This window comes from Bos taurus, chromosome 5 (assembly GCF_002263795.3).
Source record: "Bos taurus isolate L1 Dominette 01449 registration number 42190680 breed Hereford chromosome 5, ARS-UCD2.0, whole genome shotgun sequence".
In the NCBI taxonomy this organism is placed as follows: Eukaryota; Metazoa; Chordata; class Mammalia; order Artiodactyla; family Bovidae; genus Bos; species Bos taurus.
The window spans coordinates 114,034,472-114,052,974 of record NC_037332.1 but is presented as its reverse complement, the minus strand read 5'-3'; the positions used below and the strand labels follow the sequence as shown (position 1 = coordinate 114,052,974).

The 18,503-nt window shown below is 61.5% G+C and overlaps 1 protein-coding gene and 1 long non-coding RNA gene across 3 annotated transcripts in view; one reads left to right on the top strand and one right to left on the bottom strand.

Annotated features, from left to right (window-relative positions):
• SCUBE1 (signal peptide, CUB domain and EGF like domain containing 1) overlaps nucleotides 1-18,503 on the top strand; it is a 131,006-nt gene that overhangs the window by 49,690 nt on the left and 62,813 nt on the right. For both annotated transcript variants that reach the window (XM_024992818.2, XM_024992819.2), the window contains exon 4: nucleotides 198-332. In XM_024992818.2, the coding sequence (XP_024848586.1) occupies nucleotides 198-332 (135 nt within the window). The remainder of the gene's footprint in view (nucleotides 1-197; nucleotides 333-18,503) is intronic.
• LOC132345366 (uncharacterized) lies at nucleotides 12,575-17,390 on the bottom strand. The gene is made up of 3 exons (XR_009494707.1): nucleotides 17,050-17,390; nucleotides 16,587-16,745; nucleotides 12,575-12,811 (listed from the first exon to the last, which is right to left on the bottom strand). It is a non-coding gene; the product is annotated as an uncharacterized lncRNA (long non-coding RNA).

Here is an 18,503-nt window from a genome sequence, read left to right as displayed (position 1 = left end):
TGTAGGGAAGCGCCAGGGTCACTGTAACCGTCCGCCTCTGTGGGGTAACTGCACGCAGTACTGCTGTAGGGAGCGCCGCAGGTTCCTCTGTAGCGGCGCTCTGCGGTGGGGGAGCTGACGGCCTCCACGGCCTTCCCGCTGACCGCGCCTCCCTTCCGGCCCCAGGTGTGACCTCTCCTCCCCTTCTCTCGCCGCAGATGTGGACGAGTGTCAGGACAACAACGGCGGCTGCCAGCAGATCTGCGTCAACGCCATGGGCAGCTACGAGTGTCAGTGCCACAGCGGCTTTTTCCTCAGCGACAACCAGCACACCTGCATCCACCGCTCCAGCGGTGAGTCCTGCCCGAGCCGACCCGCCACGGCCCTGCCCGCGGGATCGGGCGGCCCCTGGAGCCGCCTCACCGGCCACGGCCCTGCCCCTGCGGGATCGGGCGGCCCCTGGAGCCGCCTCACTGAGTCTCCATTCTGGGGCCTCGCGCTCAGGGCAGGGAGCTCTGGGGGTGGCCGGGAGGGCCGTTTTGTGCCTCTGGTGTTGGGTCTGCAGTTTCCTCACAGTTCGCTCCCGCCCTCCAGTCCTGCGGCAGGGCTGCTGGTGTCCCTGGTGCTTTGTGTGGAGGGGGCTTGGGGCCACCGATGGGCAGATGCCACCAGAGAAGCCACTTTGTCCGTTCTGGGCTGGGGGCTGGCGGTGGGCAGAGTGAGGGTGGCCGTTCTCTCTGGTTCCCTTCCCCCAGTGGGGGCTCGAGGTCTGACCAGGCCAAGCTGCTGGTTCTTGATCTCTTGCACGTTCACTGGGTCACCAGTCAACAGGGGGTCCTTGTGGCCAGGAGCCAGCTGCCCTCTGTAGACCAGGTGGGATGGGGGTGCCGGCCTGGGGGCCGGTACAGAGGGACAGGGAAGACTCCAGCCAACTGGAGAGCCTGGGGAGCCTGGAGACAGCCCCAGCCAAGCCCAGAAGGTGCAGGGCGGTGGTGGCCATTTGGGGCCCAAAGCAGCAGGGCTGTGAAATGAGACAAGTGGTCAGAAGCCAGGACTCAGATGCTTAGAGGAGAGGGCCTTCCAGGCGGAGGGAGCAGCATCTTGGAAGCCGAGGAGGCGCGTCTTCCTTAAAATAATGGCGAGATCCAGCCATCTCGAGGCAGGCCGTGCACTCCTGCGGCCTGGCTGCTCTGAGCAGTCAAGGGAATAGACACCAGAGGAGGAGCAGGCAGCAGCCCCGTGGCCCCAGCCTCAGCCCCTACCCCATCACTGACCCTAGACACGGAGGAGGTGCTGGAGGGAAATCCTGCAAGGGCCTTACCTCCAGTCTGCGGCACCAGCGGGAGGCCAGCGAGTGGTCCACACTGAAAGGCAGGGAGTGAAAAGGGCAGGTGCTGCTCTCCGGGTTGGGCCGACCGGGGCTGAAGCCCGCTTTGCCACTCCCTCGCCCTTCAGGCGGCTCTGCTGCTCTGAACCTCAGCTTCCTCATCTGCAAAATGGGGCAGCGGTGTTGACCCAGCAGGGTCTTTGGGGGCTGGCTCCAGATCCTAGGAGTAAAGTGCTAGTGTGCACTAAAGCTAACAGAGGCGGTGAAGTGAGACTCCGCGGCCCTGGCTGTGATTTTTTACTTGAAAACAATTCCTGAGGTAGAAAAGAAAAAACCATTTTTAAGAAGTACAAAACCCAGGGTAATTATGCAGAACTACGTTACTGGACTCCTCGGAATTCTCAGTGTTTTAGGCAGTTTCCTCAAAAACAAGGTGGCTGGTAAGCCTGCGCCGTGTCCCCAGAGGACAGAAGGGCCGAGTGAGTGTCGCCGTCCCGGGCGCCTGCTTCAGGCGCGTGGGCCCGACGTCCACGTGGAGGACCTCCCAGCTGTGGGGCTGTGGGGTCAAGCTGCCCAAAATGAGGACCCCGACCCCAAATCGAGTTTCATAAAAAGCAGATTTATGAGGAAGAGTGAGCGTCGGTGGCGGGGGACAGTGAGGCCTGCTTTCATCAGGGAGCGGGGTTTACAGGGCGGCTAGCCCCTCCTCAGCAGGGCTGTGTGTGCTCTGCTCCTTTGAAGAGCAGCTTTCCCATGAGCAGGCCTTCAGGTGAGGCCGTGCCCCAGCTCAGAGGAGGGCAAGCAGGACAGGGAGACAGTGTGATGCCGGGCAGCAGCCTGGCCCTGTTCAGAACCTGGTCCCGGCGCAGCCGGTGAGCACTGGCTGTGCTAGGGATGTCACTCAGCAAGCCCCGGCGCCTGCCAGGGCCGGGACTCGGTGTTGTGGCGGGCAGCGACAGCGGCTGCTGTGGGGTCACAAGCTCACTCTGCCCTGGGCCCCTCACGGGAGCCTGGCACGGCGGAGGAGCATAAACCCAGTCAGCTGAGGGGACCTGCCCGAGGTCGTACCGTAGGGTCATGGCAGTCAGGATTCCAGCCCGTCACTCACTGTGACGAGAGGAGGCTGGTAAGGAAGGAAATCGGGTGGAGAAACAGGCAGGCACTGAAGACCTCTTGGAGGAAGCTGCCCGTGAGCTGATGTCGGGCGAGGAGGGAGAGCGTCTGTGGGAGGAGCCGGGGAGGGCTAGGCAGGAGTGTGTAAGGGCCCTGGGGAGGATGTGTGTTAAGGGCCTGAGGTAGGCGTGTGTAAAGGCCCTGGGGCGGGTATGTATTAAGGGCCTGAGGCGGGTGTGTGCAAAGGCCCTGAGGCGAGTGTGTTTAAGGGCCTCGGGGTGGGTGTGTGTGAGGGCCCTGGGGCAGGTTGTGTACTGGCCCGAGGCGAGTTGTGTAACGGCCCCGAGGCAGGTGTGTATAAAGGGCCCCGAGGCAGGTGTGTATAAGGGCCCCGAGGCGGGCGTGTGTAAGGACCCCGGGGCGGGTGTGTGTAAAGGCCATGAGGTGGGTGGACCAGACTCTCGGGAAACAGAGTGAAGGGTGGGATGGTGGGCACAGATTGCCCAGGAAGAGGGGAGCTTGGCAGGGGCCAGGTGCCATGAGGCTGGTGAAACATGAGCCGGAGTTTAGGGCTGGGTAAGGAGTGCAGGGGACGACCAGACAAGCTGCTCCCTCCCGAGCCTGCCGGTTGCCATGACGGGTGCCCGTCCTGACTGTGTGTTCACACCGTTGATGACTGTTAGGGCTCAGAGTCAGAGCACGTCCAGGTGCTGAGACACAGCTTGTTTTGTACGTCAATGGCCTCTGTTCCCCAAATCAAGAGTCCTCAAGTCACCTGACTCTTCCTGACGCCCTAAAGGAGCCTCCCCTGAGCTGGGTTTCATTAGAGGGGACTAGACGCATGAGCAGGGTCAGCCAGGGTCAGTCCAGGCTCCCGGCCAAGACACAAGGCTCAGCCCTTCCGAGCGGCCCCGCCTCCCGGGCGCCAGTGCAAACCCTGACTCGAGGCGTGTGGATCTGGCTGGGCTGGGCTTGGGGGGGTCAGGTTCTCAGTCTTTCTCCATCTCCATGGGTCACGTGGCCTCTGCAATTACTCCTGCCTCTCTGGGTTTCCTTGTCTGTAAATTGGGACCAGTAATCCCTCCCGGGCCAGTGAGAGCTCGGTTAGGGAAAATGCTTTGAAGGGGTCAAGTGCAGTGTCTGCCCTAGGGGTGGCAACTCACAGAGGCAGTTTCTTCAGGCCTTTAGAACTCATGCCTGATCTGGGGACACAGGCTGTGCTCTTGGTGGGAGGGAACACAGAGACGCTGAGGTCCGTGGCCCGTCCGTCTGCTCAGCACTTGCGGGAGCTGGTTCGGGCACCAGCACAGCCCACGCTCACCTCCCACTCAGCCTCCGGCCCAGCACACCATAGCCCGTCTGTCACCCCACAGCCAGGGTGCGCCGGGGAGAGGGGTCCGGGGGGCTCCCTGGCCCCTGAGTAGATGAGCCAAGCAACCAGCGCGTTCGCTCTCTTCCTCTCCCGTGCCTGATCTTTTTTTTCCCCAAACTTATGTCGTATCTGTGCTCCAAGAAGGTGTTGACTCCTGGATGAACTTTTCCCTTTCCTTCCAGTAATGAATTCTTTCTTTCAGTCTGAGCAGAACTGATTTAGGGAGGAGAAGGAGCTCCAAAAGGCCTGAGAGCTGTGTGACGGCAGCTCACTGGCTCCTCCACTCAGGTGCCGGTGCCTCTGGTCCCCGGGGTCCCAGCGAGAGGAAAAGCAGGCGTGGCCTCTTGAAGCTTTCCATCTAGAAAGGGGATTCGGTGCTAAATGAGGGTCCTCAGTTCAGTTCAGTTCAGTCGCTCAGTCATGTCCGATTCTTTGCGACCCCATGGACTGCAGCACACCAGGCTTCCCTGACCATCACCAACTCCGGGAGTTTACTCAAACTCATGTCCATCAAGTCAGTGATGCCATCCAACCATCTCATCCTCCATCATCCCCTTCTCCTCCCGCCTTCAATCTTTCCCAGCCTCAGGGTCTTTCCCAAGGGGTCATTTCTTTGCATCAGGTGGCCAAAGTATTGGAGTTTCAGCTTCAGCATCAATCCTTCCAATGAATATTCAGGACTAAATTCTGTTAGGATGGACTGGTTGGGTCTCCTTGCAGTCCAAGGCTCCTAGGAGTTACCTTATAATAATGTGCTGAGAAAAAACCCTCTGGAAGGAGGGACCTGGGGCTCCTAGGGGCTCTAGTGTTGTCTGAACAGTGGAGAATGTAGTAGCAAGGGTCTCCTGGCCAGCCTGGTGAAGGACCTCTCCCTCACCAGCACTGATCCTAGGCCACTGCTGTTGCCAGCGGAGGTGGGTTTGAGATACGAGCTACGTGTGCCCCCTCCCCCAGACCACAAGCTGTGTGGCACGGCTGTGCTCTGAAGCCTCAGCAGAACGCCCACAGCGGTCTGATCTGTGCTGGTCATGAAAGGCGCCCGAGGAAGAGGAAGCCCCCTACAACATTGTCCCCACAGTCGTAGGAAGCAGGACAGGCTGGCAGGGGGCTTAAGGGGCTGTCCGTGCCAATGCCCAGCCCTGAGGGCCCTGGCGCACAGAGGCGACCTGTCTTCATGATCAGGAGCCCAGCCTCTAGGGCCCCACAGCCTTGGACTGGAATCCCGGCTTACCCACCCTGTCACCTGTGTGACCTTGAGCAAGTCACTGAACCTCTCTGCGCCGGGTCTGTGAAGTGGGGATGGTCATAGAACCCACTTCATAGGGTTAAAAAGATGTCATAAAAAAATTCCAGTAAACGTGGGCTCTTCTTATTGTTACTTACCGCAGACAAGGAAACAGGCCCAATGAGGGCGGGGTCTGCCCCTCGCTGGGCCGGTGTCCAGAGCCAGCAGCAGAGTCAGGGCCTGGGTGCACAGTGGGCAGCGCTCTGCAGATGCGTGCTGGCTGCTGGCTGAAGCCTGAGCTTCCGCTGAGTGTGGAGAGGCGGTCAGGAGTCAGGCCTCATCGTCAGGGAGCTCTCTGCACTGGCTCACCCGCCACATGACCCACCGAGGGCTGCAGAGGTCAGACCTGCCCCTGCCCTCCAGGAGTGCCCAGCCCCATCCTCCCCATGGAGGTGTGGGCACTGTGCCAGGCCACGCTGGGCATAGGCAGTTGGGAACCAAGACACGAAGAGGACCTCAGGCCCTTGTCTGCTCCTGCTTCTCCCTCCCCCCGCCCCCGGGCCCAGCGTGCCCACCCACCTTGTCTACTGCCCGGTGCCCCCTCAGCCTGGCGAGAGCGCCCGCTCACTGCACAGCCTGTCCCGAGCTGGCCCTCTGTGCTCGGGGCTGGTTGTCTCCCTCCCCCGCCACAGCTGGCTGCCTAGGGCGGTGTTCTCCCCGCTGCCTGCGTCACTGCAGCTTGGGGGTGCCCCATGGGCAGGGACCGTGTTCCGCACATCCCCGTGCCCTGTTTTGACGGGAGTCTGTGGCAAGGAACCGAGGGAGGCTGGAGAGATGCTCTGTTCACGGCGGCTGCCTGGGCCCGGGCACTCCACATCCTCGGGTTGTGCTGGTAGGGTCCTGGTCAGCACTTGCTCGTCGACGCTGTGGTCCCTGGGTCGAGGGGTAGGCACCCAGAGGCTGTGCGAGGCCGTTGCACTGTTGACCGCATCCCGAAGTCCTAATGTGCTGCTTCCTTTCCCTTGTCTGATGCCCAGAAACTGGCCACAGGGCAGCTGGGCAGCCGTGTCCCTGCAAAGCTGAGGCCCATGCAGAGCAGACGCCAGGCTGGCATTTTCCCAGCAGGGACTTCATGGGTTTACCTGAATGCATTTAATGTCCTTCTGAGCCTGTTTAAATGCTTGTATAAATATGGATGGGAAACTGCACTGCCCTCCTACCACCAGCATTCCTGGTGGCACTCAGGGCCCCGTTTTCACAAAGCTAAGATCTGGCATCGAGGGTGACACTCAGTTCACTTCAGTTGCTCATTCATGTCCAACTCTTTGCGACCCCACGGACTGCAGCACGCCAGGCCTCCCTGTCCATCACCAACTCCCAGAGTTTACTCAAACTCATGTCCATCGAGTCGGTGATGCCATCCAACCATCTCATCCTCTGTCGTCCCCTTCTCCTCCCGCCTTCAGTCTTTCCCAGCATCAGGGTCTTTTGGCATCAAGAGTGACACTGGCTCCAGCCAAAACCAGAGGTGGGAGCCAGGAGAAAGGAAGCTTGGCTTCTACTGCGTTCAGTAGAAACGATGATGGTGAGAGCTGTGTTTCCTGGGGGCTTCCTGCGCCCTCACAGACAAAGAAACCGAGGCACGCAGCGGGTGGGAAACTTGCCCACAGATGCAGCCAGTGGCACAGCAGGCCCCGCGCTTGGGCGGGCTGGCCTGTGAGCCTGGGCAGACCATGTGGAGGGTTCCCATGAGGCTCGCAGCCCTCTGTGCAGCTGGCTAGGTGCAGAGGGGCCTGGAGAAGCAGAGATGCCCCCTTGCTGACGCCACCTGCAGCTCCAGGGTGTGAGTGTCCCGGGTACCAAGGGTACCTCTTTAAGCCCCAGGAGTTCCAAAGACCCTTGGCGGTGGAGGTGTCTGGAGATGGCCTGCCCGCTTCCCTGGTCTCCTCAGAGGAGCCGCCTAAGTTGGCCCAGCCTCTCTTCCCTACAAGTCACAGCTTTTGTTATGAGCTCAGTGACCCAGACAGCCTCTTGTCTGAGGACCAGAATGTCTGGCCCCGTGCTGAAGGGCCCAGCCTCGGGGCTGGAAATAGCTCTTCTCATCTAGCTGTTGTCCACCGTTCCACACCCCCGGCCGTAGGGGGATCTTGCTGTGAATCCGGCAGCCCAGGGTCCGCATGCACTCGCGGAGACTGCGGGAGCCTGAGGGCCCCCCGGCTCCTCCGGAAGGGCCTTGGGCTCCGTGACGGCTATGTGCTCCCGGGAGCCGCTTCCACCTGTGTCTGAGCCTGCAGGCGTGCTCTGGGTGATTGTGCCTAGAACGGCTCTAGAGTTCATCTTTTGGTGTATTAGACCCTGCATGAAGTATTTTTAGGACCTGTTCGTTATATCTGTAAGTTTGTAACTAAAGATGAAACAATGTGTTTTTTTTTATCTTTTATTTTGAAATAATTATAGAGTCCTAAGGACATGCAGAGATAGTAAGGTGAGATCCCATGTACCCTTCGCCCAGCTCCCCCCGCGGTCACCTCTTACATCACTGGAGAGCCGCAGGGATGCCAGGAAGCCGGCATTACTAGGCTGAGACTACTGAGACTGTCCCCAGGGAAATAAGACATGTGGTCACCCTAATAGTACCTCGTTTAAGCCCTGGACCCCCACAGGGTAGGTACGACTGCTCCCACGTGCAGATAGCAACAACAGAGGCAGGTAATGCACCCAGGGCCACGTGGGTCCTGGCAGAAACCCCAGACAGAGGTGCAGTGACGCCTCTTTCTGGGCCTGAGCTCTGGGATGCCGTCTGGAGCAGGGAGGGCCCCTCAGGCACCGTCGCCCCCCAGTGCCGTCTGACTGAGGAGGTGACTCTGTGGCAGCGCCCGGCAGGCTGGTTGCCAGGGTTGTCCTGACCTCAGGTCACTCCCGTAAGCCCGCAGCCTCGCCGGAGAGACGGGGGACTCGGACGTGAGCCCTGCGCTGCGCCTGAGACTTTCCTCACGGGGTTGTTTCGAGACTCTGCGTCCGCTGCTGCTCCTGCCACCCCTGCACCCTTCCCATCTTTCCCGCCCGTGTTTGCCCAGCTGGCCTTCCCTCTCTGGGCCCTTCACTCAGGCCAGCCTGGCCTCTTGCCTCTGGCCAGGGGTCCCTGCCGTCTAAGCTTCCAGCTTTGCTCTAGGGGCCAGGAGAGTCAGCGTGCCCGCAGACTTTCTCGCCCGTTGGAGAGGGTTTGCGTCCTTGAGCCTGAAACCAGACCCAGAGCTTCAGGAAGTGAGAGAGGGGGTCAGGAGGCTGTGTGTGGCAGCAGTTTGAACTTTGCTGTGAGCGTGACAGGGGCCCCGTTGGCCCCAGGAGTGGGGGTATGACTCACATTGCGGAAAGATCACTGCCCACCTTGGGTGGGCAGGGAGATGAAGCCCTTTCCTGGGAGGCAGCACTGGCGGCCATCAGGGTCCGGAACTCATAAGGGGGCAGTGTGAGTGGACAGGAGGGGCAGAGGGGAGGGTGAGAGGGGCAGAGGGGAAGGTGAGAGGCAAGGCAGGGCAGGCAGGCCTGTCTGCAGAGAGGCCCGGTCCCTGCATCATGGCAGTGCAGAATGGTTCAATGGAGGTTGGCTCTGGACCACGTGGGGCCTTGTCCTTTCTGGAACCAGGAGCTCCAGAGGGGAGCCTAGGGCCCAAAGTTGGACCAGCCAGTCTCTACTTTTCAAGAGGCTGCAAGCCGGGTGCTGCTCAGCCTCCGGCTCACTGTCCTGACCTCAGGCGCCCCAGGCAGCTTGCACTCATGGGCCCCCAGGCTCTCTGGCCCTCTCAGCCTGGGGCCTGAGGAGGTGGCCAGGGTGGTGGGTGTGAGGACAAGCTCAAGAGCCTGGCTGGGACAGGAGCAGGGCCTCTGGAGTGTCTGATCTCCCAGCAGAGATCAGGGGTGTGGGGACAGCGACCGATTGGCCAGTGGTTCCGCCCTTCAGCCACCTCGTGGCCAGGCCAGGGAAGAGGGCTGGGCTCCCCTGCGGCACTTAGAGGAAAGCGCTCCCCCCGGCCGCACTCAGACCCTAGAGTCACGCAGGGGCCCTGAACCCACAGCCGCCCGTGTCAGCCACAGCCCGAAGCCTTGCCCTCGGGCCCTGAACCCACTGCCCATCATCCACGCCCTCCCACACAGGACGGGGTTGGGGGGTGCTCCCTCACAGAGGCCCCCGGGCAGTTTTCGGGCCCCAGTCCCTGGGGTTGGGTCAGGGCAGAGGACTGGTGGCTCTCACCGGAGGCGGCTGCCCCTTCCGTCCACCACAGCCCTCGTCTGGGGCCCTTCCCCGACTCTCCTCAGCTGGTCCTTGACCCTCCTCCAGACTTTGCTGTCCGGCTGCTCCTGGAGAGCAGGAGGTGTCACCCGTCTCGGCAGCAGCTGTTCTCGCCGGCCCGTCCCCAGCCTCCACTCTCACGGTGCTTCCACACCCGGCTCTCTGTGAGGCTTGCAGCCACCCCGGGAGGAACTTGGGGTGAGCACTGTCACCCCAGCACAGCAGGGCACCCCAGCGGGGCCCACGCCTCAAAGCAGCGCTCCGGACAGGGCCACACTTCTGACGCCAGCGGTAGCTTTCCTTCTCCCGCTCCACCCCGTTGTGGTGGTTTCGTCCCTCAGTCATGTCTGACTCTTGGCGACCCCACGGACTGCAGCCCGCCAGGCTCCTGAGCCCATGGGATTCTCCAGGCAAGAGTACTGGAGTGGGTTGCCATTTCCTTCTCTGGGGGATCTTCCCGACCCAGGGATCGAACCCATGTCTCCTGCATTGGAGGCAGGTTCTCCAGACTCACATGCCTGTGGACAGAGGCTCACCGTCCGTCCCAAGCCACCCCCACCAGATGTTGGCTCAGGGCCCCATCTGTGTGCCTGGCTGGCCGGCACCCACCGCTTCCTGGGACGTGATTCCCGCATCTTGAGGTCTGGGCCAGGCCTTGACCTGGGGCCCCAGCATGGCCCCTGCAGGGTAGGGGACATCCTCGGCCCTGTTCCAGGGCTCTCTGGCATCAGCCGTGGGTGCTGGGTTTCCATGAGTGTGTGTGGCCGGGAACTTTCTCTTTTAAATGAGGGCAACGGTGGCCTCCACGGAAAATCCTCACCGTCAGCCTCAGGGCTGCGCCCCTGGCTGCTCCTGGGGCTTCTCCTCATTTCCCCCCCAACACACCCCACCCGCAGACCAGGTGGGTGGGAGACCAGGCAGCTCTCGCATTTAGCAGGAAGATTTACGGTGCTGCCGGAGAAGGCTTGTCCTGGCCCTCTGCAGTCCAGAACGGCCCTTGAGGCGGGGACAATAAATCCAGCCCATTATTTTTTACGAGCCTCCCACCCCATAAACAACTCCTTTGGCTGGTGAGCCCAGCTTCACGCCCTTCTCCTGGCCTGGCCTCCCGCCAGCCTCGGCCAGGCCGCCCTGCAGGGACCCAGTGCCTCGTGGCATTGGCCTCCTCGTGTGGATAATGCGGGGGTAGCTGGCCCTGGCCCTGGCTCCCTTCTCTGCTACGAGTCCCGTGGCCTCACTTTCCTTGTCTATAAAATGGGACAAACGTCAGTGTTCATTATAGAAATTTTTATGAGGACCAAAATGAGATGCTGTGAGCACACTTTGTTCCCTAGTGGCCTGCCTGGACCTGAAGTGGGTAAAACTGTCAGCTGTTACTGGCACCACTGGGTGCCAAGCACCGTGCCCAGACGGTGGCATGGGTCATCAGACCCTGGAACGGTCTGGCGCCGTGCAGCTGTGCTCTCCCATCCTGCCTAGAGGAAATGGAGATTGAGAAGCAATTCGTCCCCTAGTGAGTGATTAGCACAGTCAGGATCCGAACCCCCATCTTTCCAACTCCTAAGAGCAACCATGCTGAATGAGCAAATGGACGGAGGGCTGGGATCAGCGGTGGCCCGCTGCCTGGAGCCCCTTGCGGCCACAGGGCCCCCCCCCACCCTCTGCCTGCAGGCAGGCTCCACTCTCCCCCGAGTTAGTGTGGTGGCTGGTTCCCGGGTCCCCCGAGCCCTCCACCTTCTGTCAGCAGCGGGACCCCCTGGCCACGTCCCTGCCCACTCGGCCCCCACCCGTGGCTCCTCTCCCTGCGGCGTGCATCACGAGGCTGCTCTCCCGCACCTTCCTCGCCTTCCCTGCCTTCACAGCGCGGCCCCTCTCCAGCCCCCCACCCCCTTCCTGTTCTTCCCATGGCTAGGGAGCCCTTTTCCAGTTGCGGGCCTTGGTGTAAGCTCTCTGCTCTGCCTCAGGGGCCAGGCCCCAGTCCCCTCGCTTCCTGGAGAACTCATCATCATCCTTCAACACCCATTTTGCTTCGTCTCCTCTCGCAGAGCTGTCTCCGACTCCAGGACGAGCACGTCATCCTCCCATTGTACACACACAGCCCCGAGGCACTGTGTCCTCTCCTGGGGGCAGCGCATGAGCTCCTGAGAAGGGCAGGGGTGCATCTCCCACGTCTGACGCAGGGCGGGCACAGGGCAAGTGACAAAGAGGATCGGATTAAAGTTCTTTCACGCCCCTGGCACCAAGCGGCACCAAGGCAGGGCTTGCTCCCAAGGCTGCTTTCAGCCCCGGTCAGCCGTGGGTGGCCGAGGCCCCTGCAGCAGGGGAGCCCGAGATGAGTCAGAGACGCTCCCCAGTGCACAGCTCCACACCCCTGAACGAGCCGATCCTCTCCTGGAACCCCGTTCCTCCACGCTCCCACAACCCTACCCCATGTGCCACCAGCCCGCATGGCGGCTGACCCAGCGTGCGCCTCCACGTCTGTTCACCGAGTGAGGCGTCCACTCGGCAGTCTGTTCCAGTTAGAGTGAACAGTGGGAATCAGCATGGGCTCCCCAGGCTGGTGGTCCGCGCCCGCGATACGAGCCCTGGGAAGGGGGGAGATGCCCCACAGCCGTTGCGCTCCTTCTGTGCGCCAGGCCCTTGGCACCCTCTGATCCTCAGAGGACCCTGGGAGTGACAGCTGCCCCCTCGTTGTGCAGAGGAGAGAGCGGAGGTGCAGGCAGGGACAGCGGGCACAGCCATTTTGGGATGGAGCCCACCCAGAGCCCAAATGTTGGTGGTTCCGAGCCTGGCTGTTTCCCATAGCACATGGTGGGCAGTGGAGGTGAGGCAGTGTCGGGGGGCTGTTTGTGTCCTTAGGGAACCTCCTGCTGGCATGCCCCCCAGCATTCTTGCAGCTTCCCCTCCCAGGCCCTCCCCCAAAACTGCAGGGGGAGCACTCACTTGGCCACCACATTGACCCTTCCCACACCTGGGCTCCTCTGCCTGGTCACCTGTCAAGAGGCAGAAACAGGCTTGTGCCCTGGTCACAGCCAGTCTGCGGCTACCTTTAGGGCAGGGGTACCCAGTCCCTGGACCACGGACTGGTCCTGGTCCCGGCCTGTTAGGAACCGGGCCACAGAGCAGGAGCTGAGCTGCGGGAGAGCCAGCAAAGCTTCCAGGGCCAGTCCCCATCTCTCCCTTTGCTCACATTACCGCCTGACCCCTTCTCCCCATCGCTCGCCCATGGAAAAATTGCCTCCCATGAGACCAGTCCCCGGTGCCAAAAAGGCAGGGGACCGCGGCGCTACAGGCCCTGTGGAGGGAGAGGGTGAGAGCAGCCAGGTGAAATACGGGACAGCCTGTATTTGAACTTGGGATTTCACATCAGTAGTGAATGCTCTTTTTTGGCACAAACGTGACCCACGTAACACTTGGCACGCTTACACTTGGGAAATCTTTGTTGTTCATCTGAGATCCAAACTGAAGCAAGCAGCCTGTTTTCATCCGCTGTGTCTGGCAGCCCTGGGGAAGGAAGGGGGCATCTCTCGCCTCTGAACCCGAGCAGAGTGCTAAGTCAGGAGGCAAGAACGTCTCAGGCCTTGCTCCCAGCCACCTGGGCCTCAGAGAGGCGTGGACGTGCTCGTGGTGACGCCTAGTGGTCAGCCTGGGGAACTCCAGAGGCCAGGAAGGGGAAGAACCCTTAGTGCAGGAGGGGATGGAGGGAGCCGGGGGTCCAGGGTGAAGAGCAGCTCAGAAAGAACGGGCACTGCAAAGCTGGATAAAGGAGGCCCGGGACACTTTCACTGAGCACCAGCTTCGTCTTAAGGGGACTCAGGGACCCTGAGCTGGAACCCTCCCCACTTTAGTACCCTTCAATAACCTCCCTCCTCCCCTTCCCAGAGGAGGAAACCAAGCAAGTTCCAGGCCACACACACCTTAGAAAGGGCCACGGGAAGTGGAGCTGGTGGACACCTGGCCCACCCCACCGCAGTGATGCCAGCCTCCCTGTGGCAGCTGCAGCGCTGCCCACGTTTGCCCACACGTGTCTGCGTTCACGGCCATCAGACAGGTTCCTTCCCATCTCACAAATGCGGCCTTCCAGGGGCCCCCAGTGCCAGGACCGGCCCAGAAACCAGAGGTGAGGGGCTGAACAGGGCTGGGGTCCACCCCTGCTTTCCGAGAAGGCCAGCTCTGCCCCTCTGCTCTTATCTGGCAGACCAGGAGCCGGCCAGGGTCTCAGCTCTCCATCTCTGCATCTGTCTATCTGTCTGTCTGTGTGCACACTTGGTGAGCAGCCGTGGCAGAGGACTTGGTTTTAGCTGAAAAAGCCCCCGCGACATGCAGGCACCCTGGCTGGCTCTGCTGGCGGCCTCAGCACAGGGCCTGGACACGGTGGTGCCAGCAAAGTATCGAATGCGGGGGTGAAGGAATGGGTGGGCCCAAAGGCTGGTCAACTCTCAAACCGGAAGTGCCTCGTGAGCCACTTTCTGATGTGACGGAAAGAGCTCTGAACTTGAGGGTCGAGGCATCAGGAGCCCAGGGGTTGGGAGCTGGAAGGCTGGGTGTGGACGCCATGCTGACTGCTGCGTGGCCCAGGGCGGGTCCTGGCCCGTGGGCTTCAGCCTCCTCGGTGGAAAAGGAAAGGCTTTCTCCAGATGCTCTTTAAGTTCTTTTCCAATTCTTGCTTTCTGGAAAACCGGTCCACTCTGGCTGTTTTCTCGTGTATAAAGCCAGGTTCCACCTTGGTTTCAGAGCTGACCGGGTTACTGAGGGGCCCGCCTCACTGTGGGTGCATGCTTACGACAGACTGGCCTGGGGTCCAGCCCTGGGAGAGGAAAGCAGGGTGAAGGCACAGCCGAGAAGTGGGCTCGTCCTGCGGAACGGGCTGCCGGCCAGGAGGACCCCCTCAGGATTCATGGAGGGAAAGCACGCAGGCAGCTGAGCAGCTGAACGTGGAGAGCATAGGGGTCAAATCCCACGAGGGCTGGGCGGCAAGTGCTGAGGGAAGGCGGGGTGTGCACTCAGAAAGGCTGGTGCCCCTCGCCCAGCCCCAGGCCCTGGCCTGCTGCCTGAAGGCTGGGGTGGAAGTGGTGGGAGGGCCGTAGGGTCTGTGTGCCCGGGAGTGGGCGATGGGCCCAGCGAGGAGAGCGTTGGGCCAACAGAGGCCGTGAGACGCTGGTCAGCAGTGGGAGGAGAGCCCAGTCCCCCCGAGGGCCATCGAGGCAGCTGAGCACACGCAGAAGTGAGCATCTGGCCAAGGGGCTGGGACCCCTGCGGGCCTGCCATTGGGATGGCCACAGTGGGGGCGGGTATCCGCCCCCCCCCCCCCCCGCCAACAAGGTGGGAGACCTCCCTCCAAGCCTCAGCATCGTCACTTCTCAGGTGGGCCTGCTGATGGCACCTGCCACACAGAGTCATGGAGACAGGGGCACTGGCAGAGAGCCTAGCACACGGCCTGGCCCTGAGCCCCTCCGGGTACATGAAGCCCACAGTCTGAACCCTATGTCCCAGGTAAGGGCCACCCCAGGGATGCAGCCTGGAGTGGTCTGGGCTTCTGGTCAGATGGGGGGTCTAGTGTGGGGCCTCCGGCTTCCAGCACCCCAGCCAGGCCCTGGAATTGCCCAGGAGGGTGTAATTCGGGGCGGGGGGTGGGGGGACACAGGATGGGAGACAGAGCCCTGCATTCTGCTAAGCCCAGGCCTCGTAATGAGAGGCTCTGGAAGCACCATCCAGGCGCAGATGCTGTTGGAGGGTAATTAGGGGGTCGAGCTAGAGCCTGGCAGGCGGCCCAGGCCCGGGGGCCAGCAGCGCTCTGCAGACAGCAGCCAGGCCTGGGCCTGCGGACGGGCGCGTTCTGTTGTCTGAGTGCTGGCGGGTGTTCTGGCCTGGAGTCCAAAGCCCCGAGCGGCTGAACGCAGGCCCCTCGGCGGTGCAGCTGGGTTCAGCACCATTTCTCAGGCCTGAAACAGGCACCGTGTAGGGCCCCAGGGGTCAAAGAGGTGACTCGGGCGTGGGCCCCGCTCCTTCAAGGAGCCGCCAGTCTGGTGCAGGAGACCCAAGTAACCCAGAAGTTACAATGAGTGTGGTGGGTGCTACGAGAGGGGGAGTCCAGAGGGCTGTGGAGGCCCAGGCCAGGCAGCTCATCCAGCCTAGGGACTTGAGGGGAGGGTGGAAACAAGGAGGGCTTCCTAGAAGAGGTGACGCCCAAGTGGAATCTCAAATTGCTGGCCGACAGCGAGCATCCCTGTTCTTTGGAGCCCTGGCAGACAGAGGTGAGGAGGGCCGGGAGTGCTGTTCGAGAGCTCTCAGCCTAACCCTGGGCCCTGGCTGGGGCGGGGCGGTGAAGAGACTTTGGCAATAGGAAGATGCCATCAGGTTTATGCTCTAGAAAGTTCCCTCTGCTGCTGCCGGAGAAGGGCTGGTCTTCAAGTCACACAGGACGGACCCCAAGTTACAGCTCTCCCACATCCTACCCAAGTGACCAGGGGCAAGGTGCTCAGCCTCTTGGAATGACTCTAAGATGATGACAGAGCCTCTTGCCTCGCAGGGTGGCGCAATAAAGGCCTGTGTTCTCATAGCTGCCTCCGCCCCCAACCTGGTGCCGGGCCCTGCGGACCAGGAGGGGACGGAGTGTGCTCCCGCTCGCAGCCAGCTCAGGCCAGGGGTCTGAGGACCATGCAGATGGCACTCCCTGTCTTGGGGGAGGTTTGGAGTGAGAAGCTGGCATTTGAGATGGGCTTGAAGAGACAACGTGGAAAAGCGGATGTAGCCAGGGAGGGCGGGGTGGGGCGTTTCCCTGCTCCAGATCACTCTGGGGCCAAGGTGAAGAAGGCAGGGCTTTCCCTGCCCCTGCCCTGGCAGTGAGTACTCCACTGCCTACTGGAAGTCCCCCAGGAGCACAGGTTCTGCAGTGGGAATGCCTGTCCCGTCCGTGTCCCTGGGGCAAATGCCCACGTCTTTCTCCATGCTAGTCTCCTCATTTGCAAAGTGGGATTAAGTAGAATCTACTTTGAAGAGGGGTCCTGAGAAGCTCCAATACTTTGGCCACCTGATGCGAAGAGCCAACACATAGGAAAAGACCCCGAAGCTGGGAAGGATTGAGGGCAGGAGGAGAAGGGGACGACAGGGGATGAGATGGTTGGTTGGCATCACTGACTCGATGGACATGAATCTGAGCAAACACCAGGAGATACTGGAGGACAGGGGAGCCTGGCATGTGCAGTCCACGGGGTTGCAAAGAGTCCGACACGACTGAGCAACAACACGGGCAGCAAGGGTGGCTCTGGTCATCACTCACCTGCAGCGAGTTTCTGGTCAGCCTCTTTTGCAGCCCAGAGCTGCCACCGTGCTGTCTCACTTGTGGGCTGGCCCTAGAGCCAGCCCCCCCAGTTCTGAATCTCTTGGTCATTAAGTGTTCTCATCTGTTAAGTGGGGCCAGTACCTGGACAGGAGCGTGCTGCTGGGGTGGTGGGGGAAGAAATGGTGAGATGACACGTGTGAAGTGTGCGGGCCAGCCTGGCACACAGGCGGCTCCGGGCGGACGGGGGCAGCTCTTGTCCCCATCGCCGCTCCCACAGTCCCATCTTTGTTGTTGCTGCCCTGCACCTTCCCTCCACGGCAGAACCCTCCTGACATTCCCTTTAGCCCCTGGTCAAAGCACGTGGGAGCCCGTGTTTGTTTTTCCCTGCCTGGCTTGGCCAGCCTGCTGGGTCTGGGTCAGGGAAGGCGGCAGCTTCTTTCCAGGCTCTGTAATTTCGTACCGATGAGGTGGAAGGGGAGGCAAACCCCTTCCTCCCGAGCTGGGGGAGGCAGGGCAAGGTCATTGTTCTCTCCTCCCAGCTCTGCGTTCCCAGCTTGCCTTCCCTTCCTGTGTGTGGAAGGGACAGGGATGCGGAAAACAGTGTTATTGATGAAGTCGCCATAGCAACGACCCCTGAGCGACACACATTCCAGCTCTGTTATCCTGGGCCGGAGGGCTATGAGAAAGGCCGGCTCCTCGGAGCAGACAGATTGCCCCCCACGCCCTGCCCGCGTCAGATGCATCCATGAACTTTGCTTTACAGAAGACACAGTGTGTGCACGCTGGTTTGGGGCAGGCAGATTCTCCCATCGCTTACCTCTGTACACGCTCCTGTAGAGCTACCAAAGCTGATAGAAGGCCTTTGGGAAAATAGGCCCCGGTTGGAAAGGGCCGTGGGGTCTGTCCCAGGGCCTCAAGAGGACCAGAACCCGGGGAGGGGCCACCAGAAGGATGCGCAGGGCCTTGGGAGAAGGAGGTGTGGCCCCGAGTTCTCATGCACCGCGTGGCCCTGGTGCGTTTTCCCTTCACCTGATCCAGGCTCGTGGGCTTGTGTGTGTGACTGCCATGGGCATAACCCCATCTCAGGCTTACAGGGAGGGTTAAGTGAAAGGAGAGTCAGAGCCCAAGCCCCCACGCCCTGACTTTCGGAACATTGAGAGGAGAGGGCTCTGAAATGTGTCCCAGTCTAGCCTTCGTCCCCGTCCCCACAGCAGCTGCAATCCCTTCAGGCTCCTTTGTCATGTTCAGGGTGATCACAGTAGCACCCCCCACCTGCCTCCAGCTGCACCCCGACCCCGCAGACAGCCTCCATGCAGCTTCCAGAGACCTTTCTAGCACAGAGCGCATCCCCACCCGAAGCAGAGGCCCTCAAGTCCTCACCTGCCCCCAGCCAGCCTCACTGGCCCCGAGAGGGGGCCTGCACGCTGAGCGAGCACTGGGAGGCAGGTCCCCCGAGTGGCCACTGGTCACAGGTGAAAACCAAGGCTCAGAATGGTGAAGCAATTGCCCAAGTTCTCTCAGCAAAGGTCAGAGTCTGAGCACACACCTCGGCGAGCTGGCCACGCAGCTGCTGCGTCCTCACGGCTCCCGCCCCATCCCGGGCACCGAGGAGACACGCGGTCCTAGCTTGCAGGACGTAATTGGATTGGGAGGGGTTGGATCAAATTAGATTCGACCTGGCGAGCAGCCTGGCCTGACTGGCACCAAGCTCCCGAGGGCCGGGGTTTCTGGGAACAGCGCTGAAACCCTATCTCACTTTCCCTCGAGGAGGGGAGACAGAGGGGGCTCTCCGCTGGACTCCGCACTGCGTGGTATCAAGATGGGGAGCGGGGCTGAGGCCGCGGGCGCCCCTGGTCCCGGCCAGCTCTCCTGTCCAGCTCCCAGGAGCAGGCACGGTGCAAAGCAGGGGCCGCA